This window comes from Mesoplodon densirostris, chromosome 6, assembly GCF_025265405.1.
Source record: "Mesoplodon densirostris isolate mMesDen1 chromosome 6, mMesDen1 primary haplotype, whole genome shotgun sequence".
NCBI classification, from domain to species: Eukaryota; Metazoa; Chordata; class Mammalia; order Artiodactyla; family Ziphiidae; genus Mesoplodon; species Mesoplodon densirostris.
Window position 1 is genome coordinate 33,332,155 of NC_082666.1, and position 23,200 is coordinate 33,355,354.

Below are 23,200 nucleotides of genomic sequence, written 5' to 3' on the forward strand. Positions count from 1 at the left end.
TCCAACATGCTAGAATGTAAACTCTGTGATAGCAGGTAGTTTTTATTGTTTTATTCACTGATTTATTCCTTATTCCTCTGTACATGCCTAGCCTCTAGCATGTACTTAATAAATATTTGTTGAATGAATGAATGAACAGGGCATGCTACTAAAAATAAGGAGCATCGGCACATGTAGTCTTTTTTTTTTTTTTTCAGTACACGTGCCTCTCATTGTTGTGGCCCCTCCCATTGCGGAGCACAGGCTCTGGACACGCAGGCTCAGCGGCCATGGCTCACGGGCCCAGCCGCTCCGCGGCATGTGGGATCTTCCCGGACTGGGGCACGAACCCGTGTCCCCTGCATCGGCAGGCGGACTCTCAACCACTGCGCCACCAGGGAAGCCCAGCACATGTAGTCTTGAAAACAATCATTGGTTACATTATCTCCGTTTTACAAACTATTTAATTGAAGCTCCGAGAGATTAAATAATTTGCTTATGTTTATACAATGGGTGTGTTTATGGTCAGATTAAATCAGGCCCACAATTTTCAAATCCATATTCTTTCTATTACACTACAAAGCAGGATACATGTGAAAAGATCCTAAAATTTATGCTTTTTTTTTTTTTTTTAAATTTCTGGCCTTACCTCCTTGCATAGTTCCTTCAGGCTCTGGCATCTATCGGGATGGTTGGGTAAGAGAGGATTCGTGCCCCAGTGCACATCCTACAGAGATCTGTCCGCATGCTGAGCCTTGGCTCTGGTCCCAGACAGAACATTCTCTGTCCCCTCTCAACTGGGGCATGAGAGTGTGGACAACCAGGCTGGGGAGGGCTGGTGTTTCATGCAAATGTCTCTGCCTCTGACGAGTCCCTTGGCTTCACGTCCCAGTCCCTGGACGTCCTCCCCCGTCAGGCGGGCTCCTGTCTCTAGCCTTCTGAAACAACTTTTTGCCTTCCTTCACACAGCTTTTGTCTTCCTGCTCTTAGTTTGACGTTGTGTCTGGCCACACGGGCCATGCCGGCTATTTTTACTCACAGCAGCCACCAGCCCATATGGTTCCCATTACCACAAACTGTTACCTTCTTTGAAACCATTTTGCAAATGAGTGGACTGCAGACAACCAGGAGGTCAAGTCCACGTGGCCATTCACAGGGCTCCCAGGAGTGGCCTGGGCAGGTATGTTGGTCTTGATGAATGTCCTTTAAAACCAAAGTGGGTTGGACAAAATGCTGCTTAATTCACTTTTTTTTTAGATTCCCTTCTCCTTTTCCTCTACGTTCAGTTCTGTAGGTTTTCAACAAGGTCAAGTTTCAAAGGCAGGCTGCTTTTTACAGGGACATGAATTTGAGTTTTGTTTCTCCATTTGGGGAGCTTGCTCCATGACAGTCTCTCGATGGGACATGATGTATGTTAACCCCTTGGGGAGTGACATGCTGCCATCAGTGCAGAGTATACAGGTATATGGTGGGATGAGGTGGGTCCTGAGAAGATGATGAGAGACTCCAGGGCTTTGACACTATTGCTCACATCTCCTTCAGCATGTAAAACACTTGAATTCACAAAACATTTCAAACACCTCATTTTATTTGAGCCTCACGATCTTGCTGTGAAACTGGGTTTTTCATTTTCATTTTACAGATGAAGAAAGTGAGCTGTGAGTGGCTAACTGACTTTCCCAAGGCTGCGTGAGAGTCTGAGATGGGAATCAACCTCAGCTCCTGGCCAGAGTTCAGGCCCCAACAGAACAGATGCCTGAGTGGCTTGAAACAAAACTGGGTAGGGCTTATTCAAAGAAGAAGCTAACAGATCACAGTGGGGCCTGATGGGGCTTGTTGCATTGAAACTGGAAGTTGGCAGTGAGATCCAGGCTCGCTGTGGTACTATAAAGCTGCCGCCACTCTGGCTGAATGACATTGAAATGGACGCAAACAAAGGGCTTCTTCCTGCAGTGTAGAATGTCACCTGACCAAGGCCCAGGAGCTATTATAATGCGCTGAGCTAAGCCTTCCAGAGCAGTGGGTAGGTGAAAAGAAGAGCTCTGGGCTGCGAATGAGATTGGAGGCCAGCCCAAATCGTTCTGAGATCCTTTCCAGTGGGGGACCATCTGTGATCCAGGACCCTCCTACCAGGCCCTCCATGGTATTCTTGGCTCCCCTCCCCCTTTCCTACCGTTTTCCAGCTCCACCTGTGTCCTTTCAGCTCCTCAGATGCACACAGCTCTTTCCTGCTTCAAGGTTTTTTGGGCGTGTTGTTCTCGTGACCTAGAACACTCTTCCCTGTTCTTTGCAAGTCAGACTTTGCCACATAAATGTCTCCATCTCAGAAAGTCCTTCCTTGGCCACATAAATGGGTTGAATAGTGACCCCCCCGCCCCCCAAAAAAGATATGTTCACGTCCCAACACCTGGAAACTGTGAAGGTGACCTTATTTGGAAAAAAGGCTCTTTGCAGGTATAATCAAGTTCAACCTCTTGAGATGAGATCATCCTGGATTTAGAGTGAATCTTAAATCCAATGACAGGTGGACTTATAAGAAGAGCAAAAGCATAGAGACACACAGGAAGATGAAGGTGATGGGCAGGTGGATGCAGGGATTGGAGTGAGCAGCCCAAGCCAAGCAATGCTGACAGCCACCAGCTGGACAGGGCAAGGGAAGGAGTCTCCCCTAGAGCCTTCAGAGGGAGCACAGCTCTGCTGATGCCTGGATTTCAGGCATCTGGCCTCCGTAATTGTGAGAGAATAAATTTCTGTTGTTTTGAAGCCACCAACTCTGTGCTATTTTGTTACAGCAGCCCTAGGACATAATACAGCATCTAATTTAAGCAGCTCCCCACCACCCTCTGCATATACACACGGACACGTATTCACTATTCAGTCCATTTTGATACTGTCATGTCAATGATAAATTTTTAAGTATACCATCATCTGGGATGACTTGAGCTTTGTCCTTATTCCCACTTCTTGAGGGCAGGGACCACGCCCACACCTGTCCTTCTCACATTTACGCAGCTCCTAGCACATTACTAGGTATATAGTACATGCTCAAAAATACTTATGAAATAAATAAGATCTGAGTTTTCTGGCTTCATGTCTCTCCCAATACTCCACTCCTACCACACTCCTCTCCCCACTGCCTTCCCACTTCTCAGTTCTTTCACAACACAGCTCCCGTGGCCCAAAAGGCTGCCAGCCCCTTCTCTCCCTGGTGTACTCCAACTAGTTCTCCAAGGCAAAGTACAGAGTCTTCCAGTGGAGGCACGGCCTAGTTCCTTCCACGTGGCCAGTGTTCCCGTCTCTGCTGTAATATGTAAAAGAGGGAACAGGATGTCTGAGTACTTAACTGACTTCCCACAGGCTTCATGCTCTTTGGGAGGCCAAGACCTTGCCTTGTTCATATCTGTAACCCAGCACCCAGCACAAGGCCAGCACTGAACATACACTTCACACAAGTGTGTTAAATCAATGCGTCCACAGAAAAGGCCTATTATAATCTAGTTTTAAAAATATTTTTTATTTTTCAGAGTTACAGAAAAATTAAGAAGATATTACAGAGTTTCCATATACGCTGCACCCAGTTTTCCCTCTTATTAACAGCATGGTACTTTTGCTACAATTAATGAACCAATTCTGATCTATTATTATTAACTAAAGTCCATGTTTTGTTCAGATTTCCTTGTTTTTTACCTGATTTTTTCTGTTGTTATTGTCCCAAGACCCCATCCAGGACACATTACATTTAGTCATCATGTCTCCTTAGGCTCCTCTTTTTTTTTTTTTTCTCTCTTTTAAATGATTTAGTTTCAACTTGACATTTAAAAACTTTTTTTTTTTTTACAGTTTTACTGAGGAATAAATGACATATATCACTGTGTAAGTTTAAGGTGTACAGAATTAAGGTTTGATTTACATATATTGTGAAATGATTACCACAATGGGTTTAGTTAACATCTATCATCTCATATAGATACGATACAAAGAAAAGGAAAAAGCAAACTAAGATCAGGAACAAGACAAGGCTGCCCACTCTCACCACTCTTATTCAACTTAGTTTTGGAAGTTTTAGCCACAGCAATCAGAGAAGAAAAGGAAATAAAAGGAATCCAAATTGGAAAAGAAGAAGTAAAGCTGTCACTGTTTGCAGATGACATGATACTATACATAGAGAATCCTAAAGCTGCTACCAGAAAACTACTAGAGCTAATCAATGAATTTGGTAAAGTAGCAGGATACAAAATTAATGCACAGAAATCTCTGGCATTCCTGTACACTAATGATGAAAAATCTGAAAGTGAAATCAAGAAAACACTCCCATTTACCACTGCAACAAAAAGAATAAAATATCTAGGAATAAACCTACCTAAGGAGACAAAAGACCTGTATGCAGAAAATTATAAGACACTGATGAAAGAAATTAAAGATGATACAAATAGATGGAGAGATATACCATGCTCCTGGATTGGAAGAATCAATATGGTGAAAATGACTCTACTACCCAAAGCAATCTACAGATTCAATGCAATCCCTATCAAACTACCACTGGCATTTTTCACAGAACTAGAACAAAAAATTTCAAAATTTGTTTGGAAAAACAAAAGACCCCGAATAGCCAAAGCAATCTTGAGAACGAAAAATGGAGCTGGAGGAATCAGGCTCCCTGACTTCAGACTATACTACAAAGCTACAGTAATCAAGACAGTGTGGTACTGGCACAAAAACAGAAAGATCAATGGAACAGGATAGAAAGCCCAGAGATAAACCCACGCACATATGGTCAACTTATCTTTGATAAAGGAGGCAGGAATGTACAGTGGAGAAAGGACAGCCTCTTCAATAAGTGGTGCTGGGAAAACTGGACAGGAACATGTAAAAGTATGAGATTAGATCATTCCCAAACGCCATACACAAAAATAAGCTCAAAATGGATTAAAGACCTAAATGTAAGGCCAGAAACTATCAAACTCTTAGAGGAAAACATAGGCAGAACACTCTATGACATAAATCACAGCAAGATCCTTTTGGACCCACCTCCTAGGGAAATGGAAATAAAAACAAAGATAAACAAATGGGACCTAATGAAACTTCAAAGCTTTTGCACAGCAAAGGAAACCATAAACAAGACCAAAAGACAACCCTCAGAATGGGAGAAAATATTTGCAAATGAAGCAACTGACAAAGGATTAATCTCCAAAATTTATAAGCAGCTCATGCAGCTCAATAGCAAAAAAACAAACAACCCAATCCAAAAATGGGCAGAAGACATAAATAGGCATTTCTCCAAAGAAGATATACAGACTGCCAACAAACACATGAAAGAATGCTCAACATCATTAATCATTAGAGAAATGCAAATCAAAAGTACAATGAGATATCATCTCACACCAGTCAGAATGGCCATCATCAAGAAATCTAGAAACAATAAATGCTAGAGAGGGTGCGGAGAAAAGGGAACACTCTTGCACTGCTGGTGGGAATGTGAATTGGTACAGCCACTGTGGAGAACAGTATGGAGGTTCCTTAAAAAACTAAAAATAGAACTACCATATGACCCAGCAATCCCACTACTAGGCATATACCCTGAGAAAACCATAATTCAAAAAGAGACATGTACCAAAATGTTCATTGCAGCTCTATTCACAATAGCCCGGAGATGGAAACAACCTAAGTGTCCATCATCGGATGAATGGATAAAGAAGATGTGGCACATATATACAATGGAATATTACTCAGCCATAAAAAGAAACGAAACTGAGCTATTTGTAATGAGGTGGATAGACCTAGAGTCTGTCATACAGAGTGAAGTAAGTCAGAAAGAGAAAGACAAATACCGTATGCTAACACATATATATGGAATTTAAGGGAAAAAAATGTCATGAAGAACCTAAGGGTAAAACAGGAATAAAGACACAGACCTACTTGAGAATGGACTTGAGGAAATGGGGAGGGGGAAGGGTAAGCTGGGACAAAGCGAAAGAGAGGCATGGACATATATACACTACCAAACGTAAGGTAGATAGCTAGTGGGAAGCAGCCGCATAGCACAGGGAGATCAGCTCCGTGCTTTGTGACCGCCTGGAGGGGTGGGATAGGGAGGGTGGGAGGGAGGGAGATGCAAGAGGGAAGGAATGGGGGAACAGATGTATATGTATGACTGATTCACTTTGTTATAAAGCAGAAACTAATAAAATAAAATAAAATAAAATAAATAAAAATTTATAAATGTTATAAAAGATTTAATACCTCTACCTCTCCTTTTTCATCCTCTCCCCAAAATTTTACCATACTTTTAATTATATCAATAACCAGTGTTTGCTTCATTATATCAATGTAAATATTGTTCACTGCAGAACCTATTAGTATACTGTGGTTACATGTCCCTATTTTTTTTTTTTTTTTTTTTTGCGGTATGCAGGCCTCTCACTGTTGTGGCCTCCCCCGTTGCGGAGCACAGGCTCCGGACGCGCAGGCTCCGGACGCGCAGGCTCAGCGGCCATGGCTCACGGGCCCAGCCGCTCCGCGGCATATGGGATCCTCCCAGACCGGGGCACGAACCCGTATCCCCTGCATCGGCAGGCGGACTCTCAACCACTTGCGCCACCAGGGAGGCCCCCTATTTTTTTATTGAAGTATAATTGACCTACAACACTATGTTAGTTCCTGATGCACAACATAGTGATTCTATACTTCTATACATTACAAAATGGTCATCACGATAAGTCTAGTTACTATCTGTCGCCACACAAAGTTACTACAATATTATTGTCTATATTCCCCACTCTGTACGTTTTATCCCTGCGACTCATTTATTTTGTAGCTGGAAGTTTTTACCCTCTTAATCTGCCCACTACTTTCCCTCATTACCCTACCCCTCCTTAGGCTCATCTTGACTGTGACAGTTCTAGGCTTTCTTTGTTTTTGAGGACCTTGATTGTTTTTTTTTTTTTTTTTTTTTATATACTTATTTAGCATGTTAAAAACAATCACATCAAAAAAAGTATACAGATAAAAAAGTCATAGGTGACGTAAGAAAATAGTGTGTGTGCATATATTTTTTGCATATATATATATATATATAAATCTACAGTATTTACCACTGTTGATATATATATATATTTTGGAACAGCTCTGATGCTGCTATCATAAACTAAATTGTACAGCTTGGTTTATTACAAGTCACAGAATCATGGTTTAAAATTGGAATTCACATCCCCAGCTACAGTTTTATATACATTTATTTCTAAGCTTCCACATGATCTGAACCAGGAACCTGGTGGATCGGAGTTTCCGTGCAGTGTTTGACTGCTAATACACTGCATTTGTTTTGCCACTTAATAACATCATTACCAAGTTGATTAAAATTATATTAGGCTCATTATATACATAAAAATATTGTCACATTCACTAGCGAAACAAATGTTACTCTCATTTTAAAAGACATACTTCTGTACCTTGAAAGCTTAAAGCCCCAACTTGCAACAAGAAGAACCATCAATGTTAGGTTTTCTATTCCCTATTGTTCAAATAGGATCAAAGTAATGTTGAAAACAAGCTCTCCAGTGAAACCCAAAGGCATACTTTCTTGGAGTGCCCAAAACTTGGTCAGTGTTTTGGTCATTGTAGTGTAACAGAAGATTTTGAAAGACATTGCTGATTTGTTACCATGAACCTGAATTTTTCACTGAAACAACAACAACAAAAAAGATTTTTGAAAGTATGAGAGTCACGCTATTAAAAAAAAAAAACAACAACAAAAAACCCACCAAAATCTGAGGTTCCTAGTAATAATTAGGATCATTTTTTACAATTTTACACAGCGATAATTTAATGGCCTACGAGCAGCAATATTCACTGACTACATTCTTTAAAGAAGAGGGCCAGGAAAAGATCATGTAAATGCCTCCCCAGGGCCCTCTGCGGGGAGACTCCAGTCATTTAAGGGGCAGAAGAGAGAAGTAACCATATTGTTAATCTTGCTTTCAAATGAATGTAGAGGAATCTGTTCTGCTGCCCCGTGTGAGTGCTTGATGATCAGTAACTTGCAGCTTCTCCTGCTGGCATCTGCCGGAGGGCTGTGTGTACACTTCCTGGGCATCTGGCAAGGAACACTCTGCTCTGAGCTTTGCGAGGGTCAGACCAGAAAAAAGGGCACAGACGCACAAAAGCTGATCTCTCGGTGAACACGGATACATTGCGCGCTGCACCTTTGGTCATAAAATTAAACTGCCCCGATTTTAAGCACCATTAAGTGGTTAGCCTTTCTCTCCGATGTCTTTAATTTTCAGATTGAAAACTGAATGAGCAATTGAACGAGAAAGCTGAGCATTCCGTGAGATGCTGAATTAAGCCAGGGCAAACCCTCAAGTCAGTTTAGGACCTGGGTTAAAAATATAAGGGGAAAAAAAAACGTGACCAAAAGACAAGGTAGGGAAAAGAAGTAGAATAAATTATTCCATGGATCTAGATGAAAAGTAGTTGGGTTTTTTTTTTAAACATTTCTTTAGCTCTGTGTTCAAACGTGTATGCGTAGATGCATATAGTATCTATTAAAAGACACGTACACTACACATAGCCTTAAAAATATCTATTCTACAGTTTTTCAGTGCTTTGTATCACTACTCAAAATAGAATGGACTAACAGAATACAAATATTCAGATTTTGGAGAAAGATATAAATGAAACTGTGCGTGCATCCCTAAATACTATTGCTATGTTTCCAGGTTAAATTCTTTTTAACAGGTTCAGTGATGATGCAAGTTAAAAGCTCATCTTAAGCAGCATCTAGGTGGGGATGAAATCACTTCCATATATTCTTATTACTGACAAACACGAGAATTGTGCGAGTTGTTCACAACTGTATAAAATACTGCTTTGGCAATTATCAACATAGCAATGTAGGTTTCATATGGTTTCTATTCTCTCGTCTGCAGCAAGTACAGATCAATTCTCACAGCAATACTGATTCCTGGATAGAGAGTCCATCCCGATTCCTGTAGTGATATACTGGAGGCGAGGGCCCTGAATACTGATACCCAGATGAACTGGCATCTTCCAGAGCTGGGGAAGTTCGATACCGCACCGGACTATCTACTGAAACTGCAGGGAGGGTGTGGTCCTGATAGGGGACGTGTTGAAAGGTGGGGTATTTGGGTAAACTGCTTAAGTGGCTACGGTTGGCATCACGAGTCCACGACTGTCCGTGCATCTCCGGTCTCAATGCATAACCAACTTCTGACCATTTTCCGTTATCTGGCAAACAATCCACTGGAGGAAGGAGGAATTTCCCATTCTTTGGTGACCCTGAATTGCCCGAATATCCCCCAGCACCAATATCAACAGGGAGAACTTCTATTCGACTGGACGGCTGAACCAGAGGAGTTGGGCGGCTGTAAGATTTCTCTGGAGAAACATCAGTCGAAAAAGTAGAACCATAAGGTCTCCGGGAAGGATTCACTGGTGTCCCGTGGGGAAACGGTGGAGACACAAAGCTGCTGTTAGCAGCAGGGATGCGTTTTGGAGAACTGCCCTGGTAAGTGGGGGGGTCACTGTAAGATGGGGGGTGCACCACCCCTTGATCCTCCCCATCTAACTGGGATGGATATTTTGCATAACTCGGAGGCTGTATTTTAAACGTAAACGTGTTCGGGGTTCTAGATGGACTGGAGCTGGGCTCAGCGTGCCTCCTTGGGCTGTGAGTGTAGGCCGCGCCCCTGGGACTCTGGGAGCGTGCCCTCTCCAGCGCCTGCTCCAGGGCCGCGCTGGCTCCGTCCCCGGGCACGTTGTCATACTGCGAGGCGGTGGAGCCACGCTTCCCTTCGTCCGCATCCAGCACCTTCACCTTCTGCCTGACGCTGGGGGCCCGCAGATCAGCGGAACCGGGGACGGTGACTCTCGGTGTGGGGTGTGCGGCCCGACTTCGGCCTTCAATGGCATACTTTGCGGTTTTCTCAATAGCTGAGATATCTGACGGCTTATTCCATTTGGGCACAAACTCCTTCCTGATGTGTGAAGTGGCGTTGCTATTCTGGTTAGCGGCTGCGTGGTTATACTGCCTGGAATTGTCCTGTGGACCCGATGGAAGTCTCCTTTGAAAATCCACCTCTCCTTTAAGCTTTTTACTCTCCTCGTCCACCGACTTCCGCCGCAGCTGCCGTGCCCTCTCGGGGGTACCTGGTCTACTTTGATGGGGAGGGGAATGCTCGTGGGCTTTGTAAGGTGACGAGCCGCTCTCTCTCCTGCCGTCCAGATGTGGACTTGACCTGCCCACACTTCTCTGTCCGTTGCTCAGGTGACTGATGCCAGCTGATTGAGATTCGGGGGGAAGTTGTCCCAAAGGTTTCTTTGGAAATTCATCCTCTTTACCAGGTTCTGGAAGGTCTAACCTTGCCCGCTTTAGTTCTACCATAGAAATCTGGAGCTGCTCTATTACAAAGTCGTCTTCGAAGAAAAAATCCTTTGCCAAGGTCTCCTGAAGAAATTCCACAAGTTCTTCCATAGACAATTTTATAAGATGTTTTCTGTGTAATTTTAAGATTGTGTAAGACATAGCAGTAAGAATTCGTTCTCCTTCAAAGATATAGATGTCCCATATTCTGAGGTTTAGTGTAAAGGGAGTCCGATCAAGGAAACATTGGAAAAACCATTTCATTGTGTAAAAACTTGTGTAGATTTCTTGAGAATCCAAGTGCTGCTTAAGCTTGGACAAAAATTTATTCAGTATTTTTTCATGATGTTCTTGAAACCTCAAGAGTTTGGGAAAACCATGGACAAAAAATCCATGCATGGCATGTTTGGGGCCCGAGAACAGTTTGACCAGGGCCCAGAAGGCATCTTCTTCATTCATATACATGAGGAGTAAAGCTGTGATCTGGCTCATCCCCTGACAGTATCCAACTTCCGTATTGTAGATAGAATATGCAGCAAGAACGTGGAACAGGGATTGCTGCTTCACACCATATCTGTCTCTAAACATGATATGGTCCCTAAATGTGCGGTTGACATCAAGGTCTATTTGTCTGATATCAGGTGAACAACCCCGTGCTCTGTGTTTTAATTTATTATATAGGTCTCTGGTTTCTTCCTTCATTTTCGGGATCTCCAGGAGGAGGGCCCAGACTTCCCCTCTGAGCTGGAGTGGGATTCCTTTGTAAATTCTCCTATGAAACTTTTCAGTGTTCTTGTATTTTTCCCATCCTTTTAGCATTTTCAACCATTTAGTAGTTCTTTCAATTTCCAGGTGCTTTTGCCGTTCCATAGCTTCATTATGATATGGGAGCTCCTCTTCGTGTAAGAAGCCAAATCTATCCGTGACTTTGTAAACAAGGTAATCAGCATCTTCCCAAGGTTCAATCTCTGCACCTTCTCGTCCTCTGTCATATTTAGCAACTATTTCAGCTCGCTCCTGGGCAAGTTTGACTGCTACATCCTGGTTTGAATCCATGACTGGAGATGTCTTTGTACGTGGTCCCGATCAGGCACTACACCCAAATCTGCTGTCCAACGTTTCTCAGAGGAATACATGTCCTCTGGACGGTCCTGTCGGCGGAGGCAGCGTGGGGAGTCCCGGGGGCCCAGGAGGTCCCGGCGCGGCGGCGGCTACCGCAGTGCCCTCCGCCCCATTTTTTCCCTTCCAAGAGGATCCCGGCGAAGCCGAGCCCTGGAACCAGGAAGTTCCCCGGCGCGACACCTCCTGCCGCCGCTATGGAAACGGCCCCCGCCTCCCAGGGCGGCTCGCCCGGGACCCCGCCTCCACGCCACCGGCCCCGCCCGCCTCACGGGCCGCTGCCATCCGACGCCGCTGCGGCCGCGGCCGCCGCCATCTTGGGGCCACCTTGATTGTTTTGAGGAGCACTGGTCAGGTGTTTTGCAGAATGCCTCCATATTGGAATTTAATGTTTTTCCCATGATTAGACTGGACTTATGGGTTTTTAAGAGGAGGATGTCACAGGTGTAAAGTGCCACATCATATCATCACATCATATCAAGGATACATACTATCAACATGATTTATCGATTTTGATGTTGACCTTGATCACGTTGCTGATGTAGTATTCATCAGGTTTCTTCACTGTAAAGTTATTCTTTTTCCCCCTTTCTATACTGTTCTCTGGACGGAAATTACTATCAGAAGCTACATTTCATTTTTAAGCTATACTTATGCTTTAATTTAATAAGTAGTGCCTTAAGTCACATCCACCATTGATTAATTGTCACAACACTCTACATGGGAAACTGAGAGAGAGAGTTTAAACTATATTCCCAAGGTCATGCAATTAGTAAGAACAAAGATAAATTCAGTTTTATCTGACTCCAAAGTCTGACCTCCATGCCCTTTTTATACTGCTTCCCTAGAGTACTAATCCACTAAATTCTTTACATGGCCTTCTAAGTGTCCCAGGTCTTGCTCTGGTGAGAGTGAAATGGAAACCTAGACTGGCAGAGCAATAATTTACCATCTACACTGTCTCTGAAAGCCAGTTAACATGCAGATCTAGTCTGTGTACCAACATAAATTTCTTTATGCTCCCCCAACACCATGAGCAAGAGTCACAAACTCACATCAGCTTTGCTTGGGGAATCAGACTCCAGCTTTGGCAATCTAGCTCAGTTATACAACACATTCAAAGCTGGGAGGAGTGGGGGGGCAAAAAGTGCTTTAGGATTATTTTCAAGGGTACAGGGGAGAAATGCAATATAACATCCCAAACTTCAGTAAGTGACTTGAAGTCCCAAAGAGTGAAAGTGACTCGCCAAAGGCTACACAGGGAGATACTGACAGAGCTGGAACTAGAAACAATGTCTTCAATTTGGCTCAGGACTGTTTTAATTTAAGACAAGTGCCTCCAAGAAGAAGCAACGTCATGGCTGATCATTGTTTGCACTTGGCAGGCTCCATTGGTAAGAGCAGGGTCTGAGAAATGGGCTTCCCATCACTGGTGTGCCATTGTCTTCATACCACCCTGGTGCTATTTGGGGGGCCATGTTGGGACATATAACTAAACTCCTATGAGCCTCATCTGTCCTCCAGGAGTAAAATCCTTAGCCTTCTAGGTTAGCCAGGACTGACAGGTGAAGGAACCACAACAGGGTATATAAAAAGTTTGGAAGCACTAAATAAAGAGGGGGAGATTCAATGATCCAAGATCTGTTATCTTCCCTTCCAAAAAGGAAGACATCCTGCTTCTCACTGAGGCCATTTACAGAGCTTGGATGTGAGACAGGATTGTAAGCCCACTGGTCTATAAGACCACAAACAGAAATCAGGTAACATGCATTGGACATGTTTCCTTTTACAGGGTTCTATGGGATTATAACATCAAGGGCTACTATGATAAGTCTAGGATATCAAAAACTATTCAGAGTAGATTCCTTTTAAAATAGTTGTATAATAATAACCTCCATAATGACAAACATTTGCAGAGAAATTTCTCTCCTATATCATCCCATGGCTATGATATAGGTGAACCTGATATTCTGGTAAACTTGACATGATTGTTCATTTTGGTGAACTTGACAGGATTGCCCCTGTTTTACAGAGGAATAAATTAAAGTTTAGAGAAGTTAAATCTCTTGCCCAAGGCTATGGAGCTAAAGCTGGGTTCAAGACTTCAACCATGATCTTTTGACAATTTGATGGTGATTATCTTTGTTTCCTATTTCTGTTTGTAACACAAACGTATTGATTCTACATAGCCCAGATATTCGAATTAGGTAACAACCAAAGAGGTAGTTTTAGGAGATGGATGAGATATTCTTTTTTTTTTTTTTTTTTTGGCTGCGTTGGGTCTTAGTTGCGGCACATGGGATCTTTTGTTGTGATGCACGGGCTCTTAGTTGCAGCGCGTGGGCTTCTCTCTAGTTGTGGTGCACTGACTCCAGAGCACGTGGGCTCAGTAGTGGTGGTACACAGGCTCCAGAGAACATGGGCTCTATACTTGTGCAACGCAGGCTCTCTAGTTGTGGTGCGCAAGCTCAGTAGTTGTGGCGTGCAGGCTTAGTTGCCCCGCAGCACGTGCGATCTTAGTTCCCAGACCAGGGATAGAACCTGCGTCCCCTGCATTGGAAGGCCGATTCTTAACCACTGGACCACCAGGGAAGTCCCTGGATGAGAAATTCTAATTCCACAAATCGAAAAATAAAAAGGGGAGTGAGGAGGTGAAGGAGTGTGGGTGGATTCTTAGGGGATCTTGTTGCTCTAGGGAAGGCCAAAGATGCACTGGGGAACTGGCTGAGGAGGAAGAGAAGAATAAGGTATAAGTGAAGCTACCAGAAGGGATGAGGGGAGTTTTAAGATGGGCACAGAGTGGGAGAGGTCTTAACTTTATACCTCTTTGACGTTTTCTCTGCCTCTCTCAGACAGACTCTGTTTCTCCTCCCTCTGTGCTCCCTTCCCTACTTGTTCTGGGTAGCTCTTGGCACTACAGCTGCTCTTACAGGGGTTCTCTCTCCCATTCTATGAGCTCCTGAGGGCAGGAGCTGGTCTGATCCATTTCCATCAACCTAGCACTGCCCTGCAGAGAGCCTGCTACCATGTAGACATCAGACTAGGGCTGGTTAGTGAACAAATGAATAATGAATGAATGACGATTGATGAGATGGGTTGAAACAATCACAGGTCTACCTTCTTGGGACTTTCCTTTCTGTGATAAATCTCAAACAAAGTTCTTTTCAAGTGCGAATATAAAGGTTATGCAGAAGGAATCTCTAGAAATAACAATGGTGGAGGGACACAAAGGGTAACTAGCTCAGTGGGGCTGAGTGGGTAGAGAACCCCTTTTGATAATGGATCAAATGGATGCAGGGGGAAGACAACACCACCATGACAATAAAGTTTTGAGGGACAATGACCGAAAGAGTTGGGTATTGAAGAGAAAAACCTTAAGACTATAGAAACAGATAGAGATAATACAAAAATTGCAAATACTTTTTAAAAATTCTAAGAAATAATCTAACTTCAAAGTGAGAAGCCAAAGGACAGAGATGATTAGACCAGGGAAGAGGCATTTTCCTTCCCCTCCAGGGAGTGGTGGCTCAGGCATTGAGTCAGGGAGGGCTACACTTGGAAAGTGCCCCCTGCTCACTAAAGGGAAGATTCTGAATATGAGGAAAATGAGGGTGTTTCCAGATGACAAGCAAAGTCCATCAGTCAGTAAGTGATGGCCACTCAAACTCCCTTTTTCAAGACTCCTTTCTGTTTAAAAACAAACTAAATGAGCTCTCCTAATATGTGGTTTCTGGTTATAGACATGATGACAGACTCAGCTCACCTTCCCCATTTCTATCCTCTCCCCAGGACCCAGGAGTCAGGGATGAGGAGTGGGTGGAGGGTGAAGGGAGGAGTGACAGGACTGAGGTTTCTCAGAGGACAATGCTGGGGGACAGGGGAAATAACACTGGTAAGGAAAGTCAGCTTACTGTGTGCTGGGCACCGCATGGCATGTTTTTACCTAGATCACCTCATTTCATCCTTACCACAGCCCTGTGACATGGGCACATATATTACTTCCATTTTAGTACTGAGAAAACTGAGGCTCAGAGAGGTTAAGTAATTTATTCAAGATCATACAGCTCATTCGTGATGGAGTGAGGATTTGACTCCAGGTTCTATGCTCTTAATTACCGTGGTGACTGCAACCCTCTCTTTTCCCTGAGTGTCCACAAAATATTGGTTGATATCATGGAAACATATATCACTTTGGAAATAGAAGTCATTAAAACAAGAGATATCTAGGAAAAACCAGAGAATAAAATGCCTAGCACACTGCCTTACATATAGTAGGTCTAAATCAACATTTCCCTTCCCTTTCACCCAGTCCCATATATAGGGCCCTACTGTTATGGGTTCCTTTGATGAATAGAGAGATAGACCTATTAGTGTGTGCTTTGTCCTAAGGTTCCCTGGATGCATAGGGGTCTGGCTTTCAAGCATTCATTATACAGATAAGCAGGGAGAGCTCTCTGAGACGGGGGTACAGGCCTAGTGGATGTGCACTTCTGGTCCGTGGTGGGGTGCAAGACCCAGGCCGCCTGCACGCTTCCTTCTTGCTGTGTTGGTCTTTGGGAAAGAATTAAATTCTCTCTGGGAAAGAATTAAAACTTTTCTTGAGCAATAATGCAAAGAGAAGATGTCCAGCTTCTGGCATCTTCCACTTGGCTTTAGTGAGTCAAGAGTCTTGTTGAGAAGAGAACAAAAAAGATTTCAAAATCCCCAAAGCTCCCTTACTTGTCAAGAACTACTTCTAGTGTGTTACTCTGAACAACTTGGAATATGAGGTGGGACAGGCTGCTGGAAACACAAAGAGGAAGAACGAAGGCATCCATTGCAGGGGTTCATGGGGAACAAATAGGAACAAGATCTCCTAGTCAGTGTTCTTACTGCCCCTGCCTTTTGAGGGCGTCAACATTTGAGGGCAGGGATAGTAGAATATTCCACTATGAGAGAATCAGAGCATTTCTTTGCTTCTCTTAGTATAGTAACAACAGTACTGACAAGAAAACATTAACAGCACCTAAGAGAGGTCACACTGTGGACACTTCATATGTGCCAGGCTTGAAGTCCGTTACATACATGATTTCACTGAATTCTCACAACAGTATCATGAGGCAGGTGCTAGCACTCTTCCCATTTCAGAGATGAGGGAATGGAAGCACAGAGAACTTGAAATAAATTTTCCAAGACCTCCAGCTACAAAGTGACTGAGCTGGGTTTCAAATACTCAAAAAATGATTCAGAGTCCATGCTCTAAACCCCAAGACTCCACTGCTTCTTGGTCATGACATGAAGTTATACCTATTTTGAGGTTTACTATGTGCCAGCTTCTACTGTAAATGCATTACAAATACTATCTCCTTTGATCCTCGATAATACTACAATACGGGATCATTATCATCCCCACTTTGCACATGAAAAAACAGAGGCAGAGAGAAGTTTTAAAACTTTCATAAAACCATACAGCTAACAAGTATCACAGCAGAATTTGATTCCAGACAGTCTGGATCTGAGTCTCTGCTGACATGGCTGAGCCTCAGGATTCTGTAGGCCAGGAGGACTAGACACATGGGGAAGACCCTGGGCCCTAATGAATGAAGGAGGAGAACTTGAGCCCATCAGCCACAGAAGGCAGCAGCCCTGGAAAAGAGTTGGTCCCCTGATTTGAAGACAGCACTTATTCCCCTTCTCTTCTGTGTATTCATCAAGGCTCACCTGGAGCAACAGAAAACATTCCCAAATGACTTGTCTGTGATCTCTTCCTCCTGCAGCCAGACCCTCAGGTGTCGCTTGAAACACAAGTCTGACCCTTTTACTTCTCTTGGTTACAAACCTTCAATGGTTCTCATTGTCTAGAGCAGGAATCTGACAATGGAAATGGTCTATATCTGCATTGTCCAATACAGTAGCTCCTAGACATACTGGGCTATTGAACACTTGAAATATTGCTTTTGCCACTGAGGAACTGAATTTTTTATTTTATTTAAATTAATTTACATAGCCTCATGTAGCTAGTAACTACCATATTAGACAGCGCAGGTCTAGAGTATGAAGTCCCATGTCCTTAACCGGACAATGAGACCCTTCCAGACCTAGGCACTGCCTTCTCACCAGCCTAGAGTGTTCTAATCACTCATCCTTCACCTGCAGCTGCTTGCACCATCTCAGTCCAGCTGAGTTGTGCTGTGCTTCCACGCTTTTGCACAGCACTGGGACTAGGGCAAGACAAGGGAGGCTTCTAGGACACGTGGTTTAGGAGGTGCTCAGGCTCAGTGTCATGCAGTACAGAGTCTGGAAAGCCCTTCAGTGTCTTCCCTTCTCCATCAGTTCCCACTCATCCTTCAAGCCCCATCTCAAATGCTGCCTCTACTGGGAAGCCTTTCCCAACACTCCCAGCCAGAAGTGGGTCCCTTCCCCTCTATGTCACCTGGAGCTTACACAACACTTTGCCATCCTCCATCTCACACCCAGCCCCTGCCTGTTTCCCCATCTTCTCCTCTGACTGGTCAGTTCTTTAAGACCAGGGACCATGAATCATTAACGTCTACATTCTCAATGCTGTCCTAGCCAGAGAAGGGGTTTATTCAGTGAATGCAAATCAAATTATTGAATTGGATTTTTGTGGCAATGGAGGTCTTCCATTCATTTGGCCTGATCTGCAGTGACAGCACCTGTGGCCCCCCTTCCCCTGCCTCAATTTCAGACATGTTATAATTTGGGGTTAAGCCAGGACATGTGATGTCAGCAAACAGAAGGGAGGGGAGGAGAAGTGATTCTTATGACTTTACGTCTAAATTCTCTTCTAGGTCCACCTCGACTTCTCCTCTGCAGGCACCCCATTCCCCCCAACCCCTGGCCCGTCCACCCACGTGGCACCACCTTCTCTTCCCTTCCTGTCACAACATGGCCGTGTTCTGTCGGCCTCAGCCAGACATTGGCCTCTGTCCCACCTCTTCTTACCTCCAGTAGAATTGGATACTATTGGTCTTGGCAACAACCTTGAGGCTACACTTGTTCCTCTACCAGCAGTAATTAGTTACTGAATAAATAGCAAGAGAGCCTCAGGATAGGCCCACATGCAGAACTTTCAAACTGGGTGGAAAAAGTCAAGAGGTAATGAAACTTCTGCTCTGAATCACGTCTGGAGAATGAAATGTTAGAGAGAGCCAAATCCTGAAACACATGAGAAAAATAGGAGAATGGAGCACAGTTCTCATTGGGGTTTCTGCGTCTTTGCAACATCGCTGGGAGGGGAGAAAAATTCATGTGGATGGGCAGGGCGAGGAGGCTGCTTAGCTAAACCTCCCTTTGCTCTGGGTTTTGTTCTCTTCTGTGCCCATGGTGTTGATGGAAGTTTTATGTCTGTGGACAGTTCAGAAGAGGTAAAAGTGTTGAAGATTCCTCTAAAATGTGGAACACCTAATATGGGACAGGAAATTACAGCCACCTGGGTTGCCTGGGGTCAGGGCTCATCTCAAACACACTCCTAATCAGAGGAGCTGCAGCCCAGAGTGCGGAGGTGCCTTGCTGAGAACATGGAACACGTTAGTAGCCAGGGATTCCGGGCCTTGAACCCGGGTTCCCTGACTCTCAGGTGACTGCTCTTTCTGCTGTAGCTCAACAACAGAGGGAATGTGGGTTTGGAAAATACAAGATGACTTTCTTTCTTAACTGTCTCCACTTGTGTCCTTACAAATGTCCCTGGCAGAGAGGAGGGAGATTGAGAAGTTCATTATCAGCTCTGAGGCCGTCACACCTTCCCAATGGGGTGGACTGGGACGAGCTCAGAAGCTAGGGTCAAATAACCTGGGCACAAGTCCAGGTTCTTCCACGTTTTTGCTCCTGACTCTGAGCACATTACTTAACTTTCTGGGCTTCGGCGTCTCGTCCATGAAGTGGGGCTGGTAACCCTGATCTCCCAGACAATTTGTGGGATTAAATGAGATAATGGATATACGGTACCTAATTCAACAGATCCGTTTATCAAACTGAGCAGTTGCCCCGTGCTTACTCTGGGGATTCAGAGGTGCCAGTTGGATGCCCAGGAGGTGGTAGAAGTCCATCACGGCCAGCTGGTAGGGGAAGGTTGGGGGTGGGAGTTGTCCTCACCTCACCTGAGGAGTTCTCCTCACTCCTGGTGCACTCAGCTGCAGCCCCACTTCAGGCTGGGCTGAGCTCTGGCTGTCCCTGCCCCTCCCCCTCCCCCCAAGACATCTGGAGCAGCTGACACAAGCACCAATGAGGTAATGTTTTTATTTGCTCTGTTTGTTTCTTGTTTATAAACCTGGGCTCCTGGGAGAAGCCAGATCCAAAGGCAGGTCCCAGACGTGAAGGTCAGCCCTGAGGCTGACACAGGACCACAGGGCCCTGGGCCCAGCTGGGGAAAACCCCAGGCCACCACACCTAACGAGCCTGTCCCAACTGCCCTGCCCTTGCACTGTTCCAGCACTTCTCCTCCATGCCCAGGCCTGGGCGGGAGGCTGCTGAGGCAAAGCCAAAAAGGACCCTGCCCTGGAGACCCTCGGGGGCTCTCAGAAAAGGCCCAGAGGCTATTACACAATGCAATGTGGTCGCGTTATGACAACAAAAGCTCATAGGATTCTTGGAGGATTAAATTAGTTATAGCAAGACAGCAAGAAAAGTTAATTATATGACGGAAAGGGAAACACAGAAGCTATAGAAGCAGCAAGGAGGCTTGGAACCCAGTGTTGGGGGTGGGATGTGCTGGAATCCATGCTGGGCTCAGCTTTGAGGGGATCACAGAGAAGTGTAAAACCCAATCCCTGGCCCCCCAGAGCTCTTAGGTCTGATGAGAAAGAGGACATGTGAATCATCACACGACTGTATGAATCCTGCAGGAATACCCTCCAGCATCAGAAGTTCCTGAACTTCCTAGAGCCTGTCTCGTCTACCTGGACCTATATCCTCAGGGTCATAATTCTCCTTATCTTACACGGCCTTTGTGAAGAGCACATAGAAAGTGCTTCAAAATTGTCTGTCTGGGAAGTGGGGTCACTAATCCACCTGCTTCCCTCCCCCATTGGTTAAAGATTGCTCTGTGGGGTGTTAACTTCCTTGCATTTTCAGGTTTGCCCAAGCATAGGTACTGAGAAGGTACCCATGGGTGTCCTACCTCATGTTAGAGAAACCTCAGGGCAGCCTGTGAGCGAGGTGGTGGTGCAGCTGGGGGACTGTGCCCCAGACCCCTCCAGCAGTGGCTGGAGTGAAAGATGGGTTGAAAGGGGGTGAGATGGGCACAGCAGAGTGAATGCAAGCTCTCTGTGACAGCATGAGTGTGTAAAAATGTGAGAAGGGAGAGGGAGTCCATTTAGGCAACAGCTGTGACAGACCAGGTGAAAAATAGACCACATCACTTGGAGTGAGTGAGGAGGAAGGAGAGGCACCATTCTGGAGAGCCGTCAGGGAGGCAGAATTCACAGGACTTGGTGACTGATTGTGGGAGAGGAGAGAGAGGGAGGGTTGGAATGATTGCTAGGTGTCCAGCTGGGGCAGCTAGCCAGCTGGTGATGCTGCTCACCCAAACAGGAAATTTCAAAGGTGGAAGAGGTTTATTTTTTCTTTGAAATGCAACAGGGGTTTTCCCTTTCCCAGGTGGAGAGAAAACGAGTCCTCAGCTTTCCTGTGAGCCTCTACTAAGCAACTCACGGTCTATATGAAACAGAAAGGAATTCCAAAATCACGCAAATAGGGCTGAGGCAGGCGCAGGAGTGTAGGCACAGGACTTTTTTTTTCCCCTCCTCCACTTACTTTTACCTCCACAGAACTACTACCTTCTGCCCTGTCTTATAGACTCATAGACACTCAATTCTGGAAAGACTCTTTTCATAGGTGGAGAATCTGACCACATAAAGAGATATACCCAGGTTTACAAGGTAGGGATCAGAATCTCCCCTGTAACCCAGGCCCAATTCTCATTCCTCTGCCCCTACCCTGTCCCTCCCCTTTGTACCTCGTTTTTGTACGCTGCCAGCTTTCTCATCATAGAATGGGCCTACAGATGCTCTGAGGTTTTGGGTCAGCATTTCCTAACCAAGCAAGCAAACAAACCAAAAGACTTGCAAGTGTGCAGCCTTTAGAATAGCTGATGCCATGTTTCAGGTATTACCTCTCTTAAGCCCCAATCCTCTCCTGTTTCATCCAGGATAAAACTGGTCCACAGAGTAATAAAACAACGTGCCCAAGGTCTCACGGCCAGAGATGAGACCCAGGCCTGAAATCAGGTTTCCTGGATCTCACCTCATTTCTAACATGGGATTAAAACCATGTCCATAGATGAAGCACACTAGCTCATAGAAGATTCTCATTAAATGTTGTTTTCCTCTCTGTCTAGTCTGATGTCTTCCAACAAACTATGCTGTTGCTCCCACAGTTCCTCCAGCCTGTGCATTCTGGAGGATTTTCTGGATTACTTTGCCCTTTATGAGAGGACAAGAATGCTATAGAGACTCCCTTCAGCTCAGACAGCTTCTCTCATTGCTCTGAGCCCATGTCTCATGACCCTCAGGATAAAGTCCAGACCCCTTACCCTGACATCGAGGTGTCCCATGTGTACTCCAGCCCCTCTGATTCTGCCTTCTTTTTTTTTTTTTTTTGCGGTATGCGGGCCTCTCACTGCTGTGGCCTCTCCCGTTGCAGAGCACAGGCTCTGGATGCGCAGGCTCAGCAGCCATGGCTCACGGGCCCAGGCGCTCCGCGGCATGTGGGATCTTCCCGGACTGGGGCACGAACCCGTGTCCCTTGCAGCGGCAGGCGGACTCTCAACCACTGTGCCACCAGGGAAGCCCCGTGATTCTGCCTTTTTTTTTGAAACCATCCTGACCACGTGGGCACAGTTCCTTGCTCTCTCAGTTACAGCTCTATGGTGAGAGCACTCAGTAAAGTCCCTGCCTGTTTGGGGAATTGTACCCACCGGTAGACTGTGCTTCTTGAGAGTTAGACAAGACTTATTCACATGGTGTGCCTCTGTCGATTAGCACAGAGCCTTGCACAGGGTAGTTACTCAATAAATATTCATTGAATTAATGCAGCAATAGATAAGTACATAAATTCAGGGAAACAATGAATGAGGATAATATAATGATACATGCCCTTAATGAAAACGCAGAATTATTGTGGTAAAGATACAAGATGTGTAAGAGCAGGACAATCTATGAGGTGCCAGACAAATATGGACCATTATTCCCATGGGTTTATAAAAAGGACCATGAACAGTTAGCATGTGTGCTCACATGGCCTGTGTTGGTACTGTATGTGCTGCTGTTTGGATGGCAGGATCTGAGGAGAACCTTTCAAAGTAACCCTGTTTATTGTTATGGAGGGAACCATGTTGTAGTTTCTGAATAGAGGTTGGCATAGAAGAAGCACTCAGATCATAATCAGATCAATAGGCAGATTCAAGATACAGGGCAGTCTACCATTTCCACTTAGTGGGTCACCTGGAATGTCCAAAGGGCTCAAGTTGATCTTAACTTCTTAACTTCACTCAGCTTCTCGAAGACTCAATTTTCTCTACATTAAATGGAGACATAAGAGCAACTGCCTCCCACAGTTGCTGTGTTAGGGTCATGTAGATTAGACAATGCATGGCTGGAAGGTACCTGTCCTGGTGTCTGCCCCCTAGTAAATGCTGCCCTCAGTGATAATGGTATTGATGAGGCCGGCAATAGACTGCTCCCAGATCCCAGGACAGCACTGGGCTTGAGGGCTTGTAGGTTG

At 44.9% G+C, this 23,200-nt stretch overlaps 1 protein-coding gene across 1 annotated transcript; it reads right to left on the reverse strand.

Annotated features, from left to right (window-relative positions):
• Window positions 1-7,751: 7,751 nt before the first annotated feature.
• LOC132492501 (USP6 N-terminal-like protein) lies at window positions 7,752-11,603 on the reverse strand. The gene has a single exon (XM_060102086.1). The coding sequence runs from the start codon at window positions 11,414-11,416 to the stop codon at window positions 8,924-8,926; it is 2,493 nt and encodes an 830-aa protein (XP_059958069.1). The 5' UTR covers window positions 11,417-11,603; the 3' UTR covers window positions 7,752-8,923.
• Window positions 11,604-23,200: the final 11,597 nt, after the last annotated feature.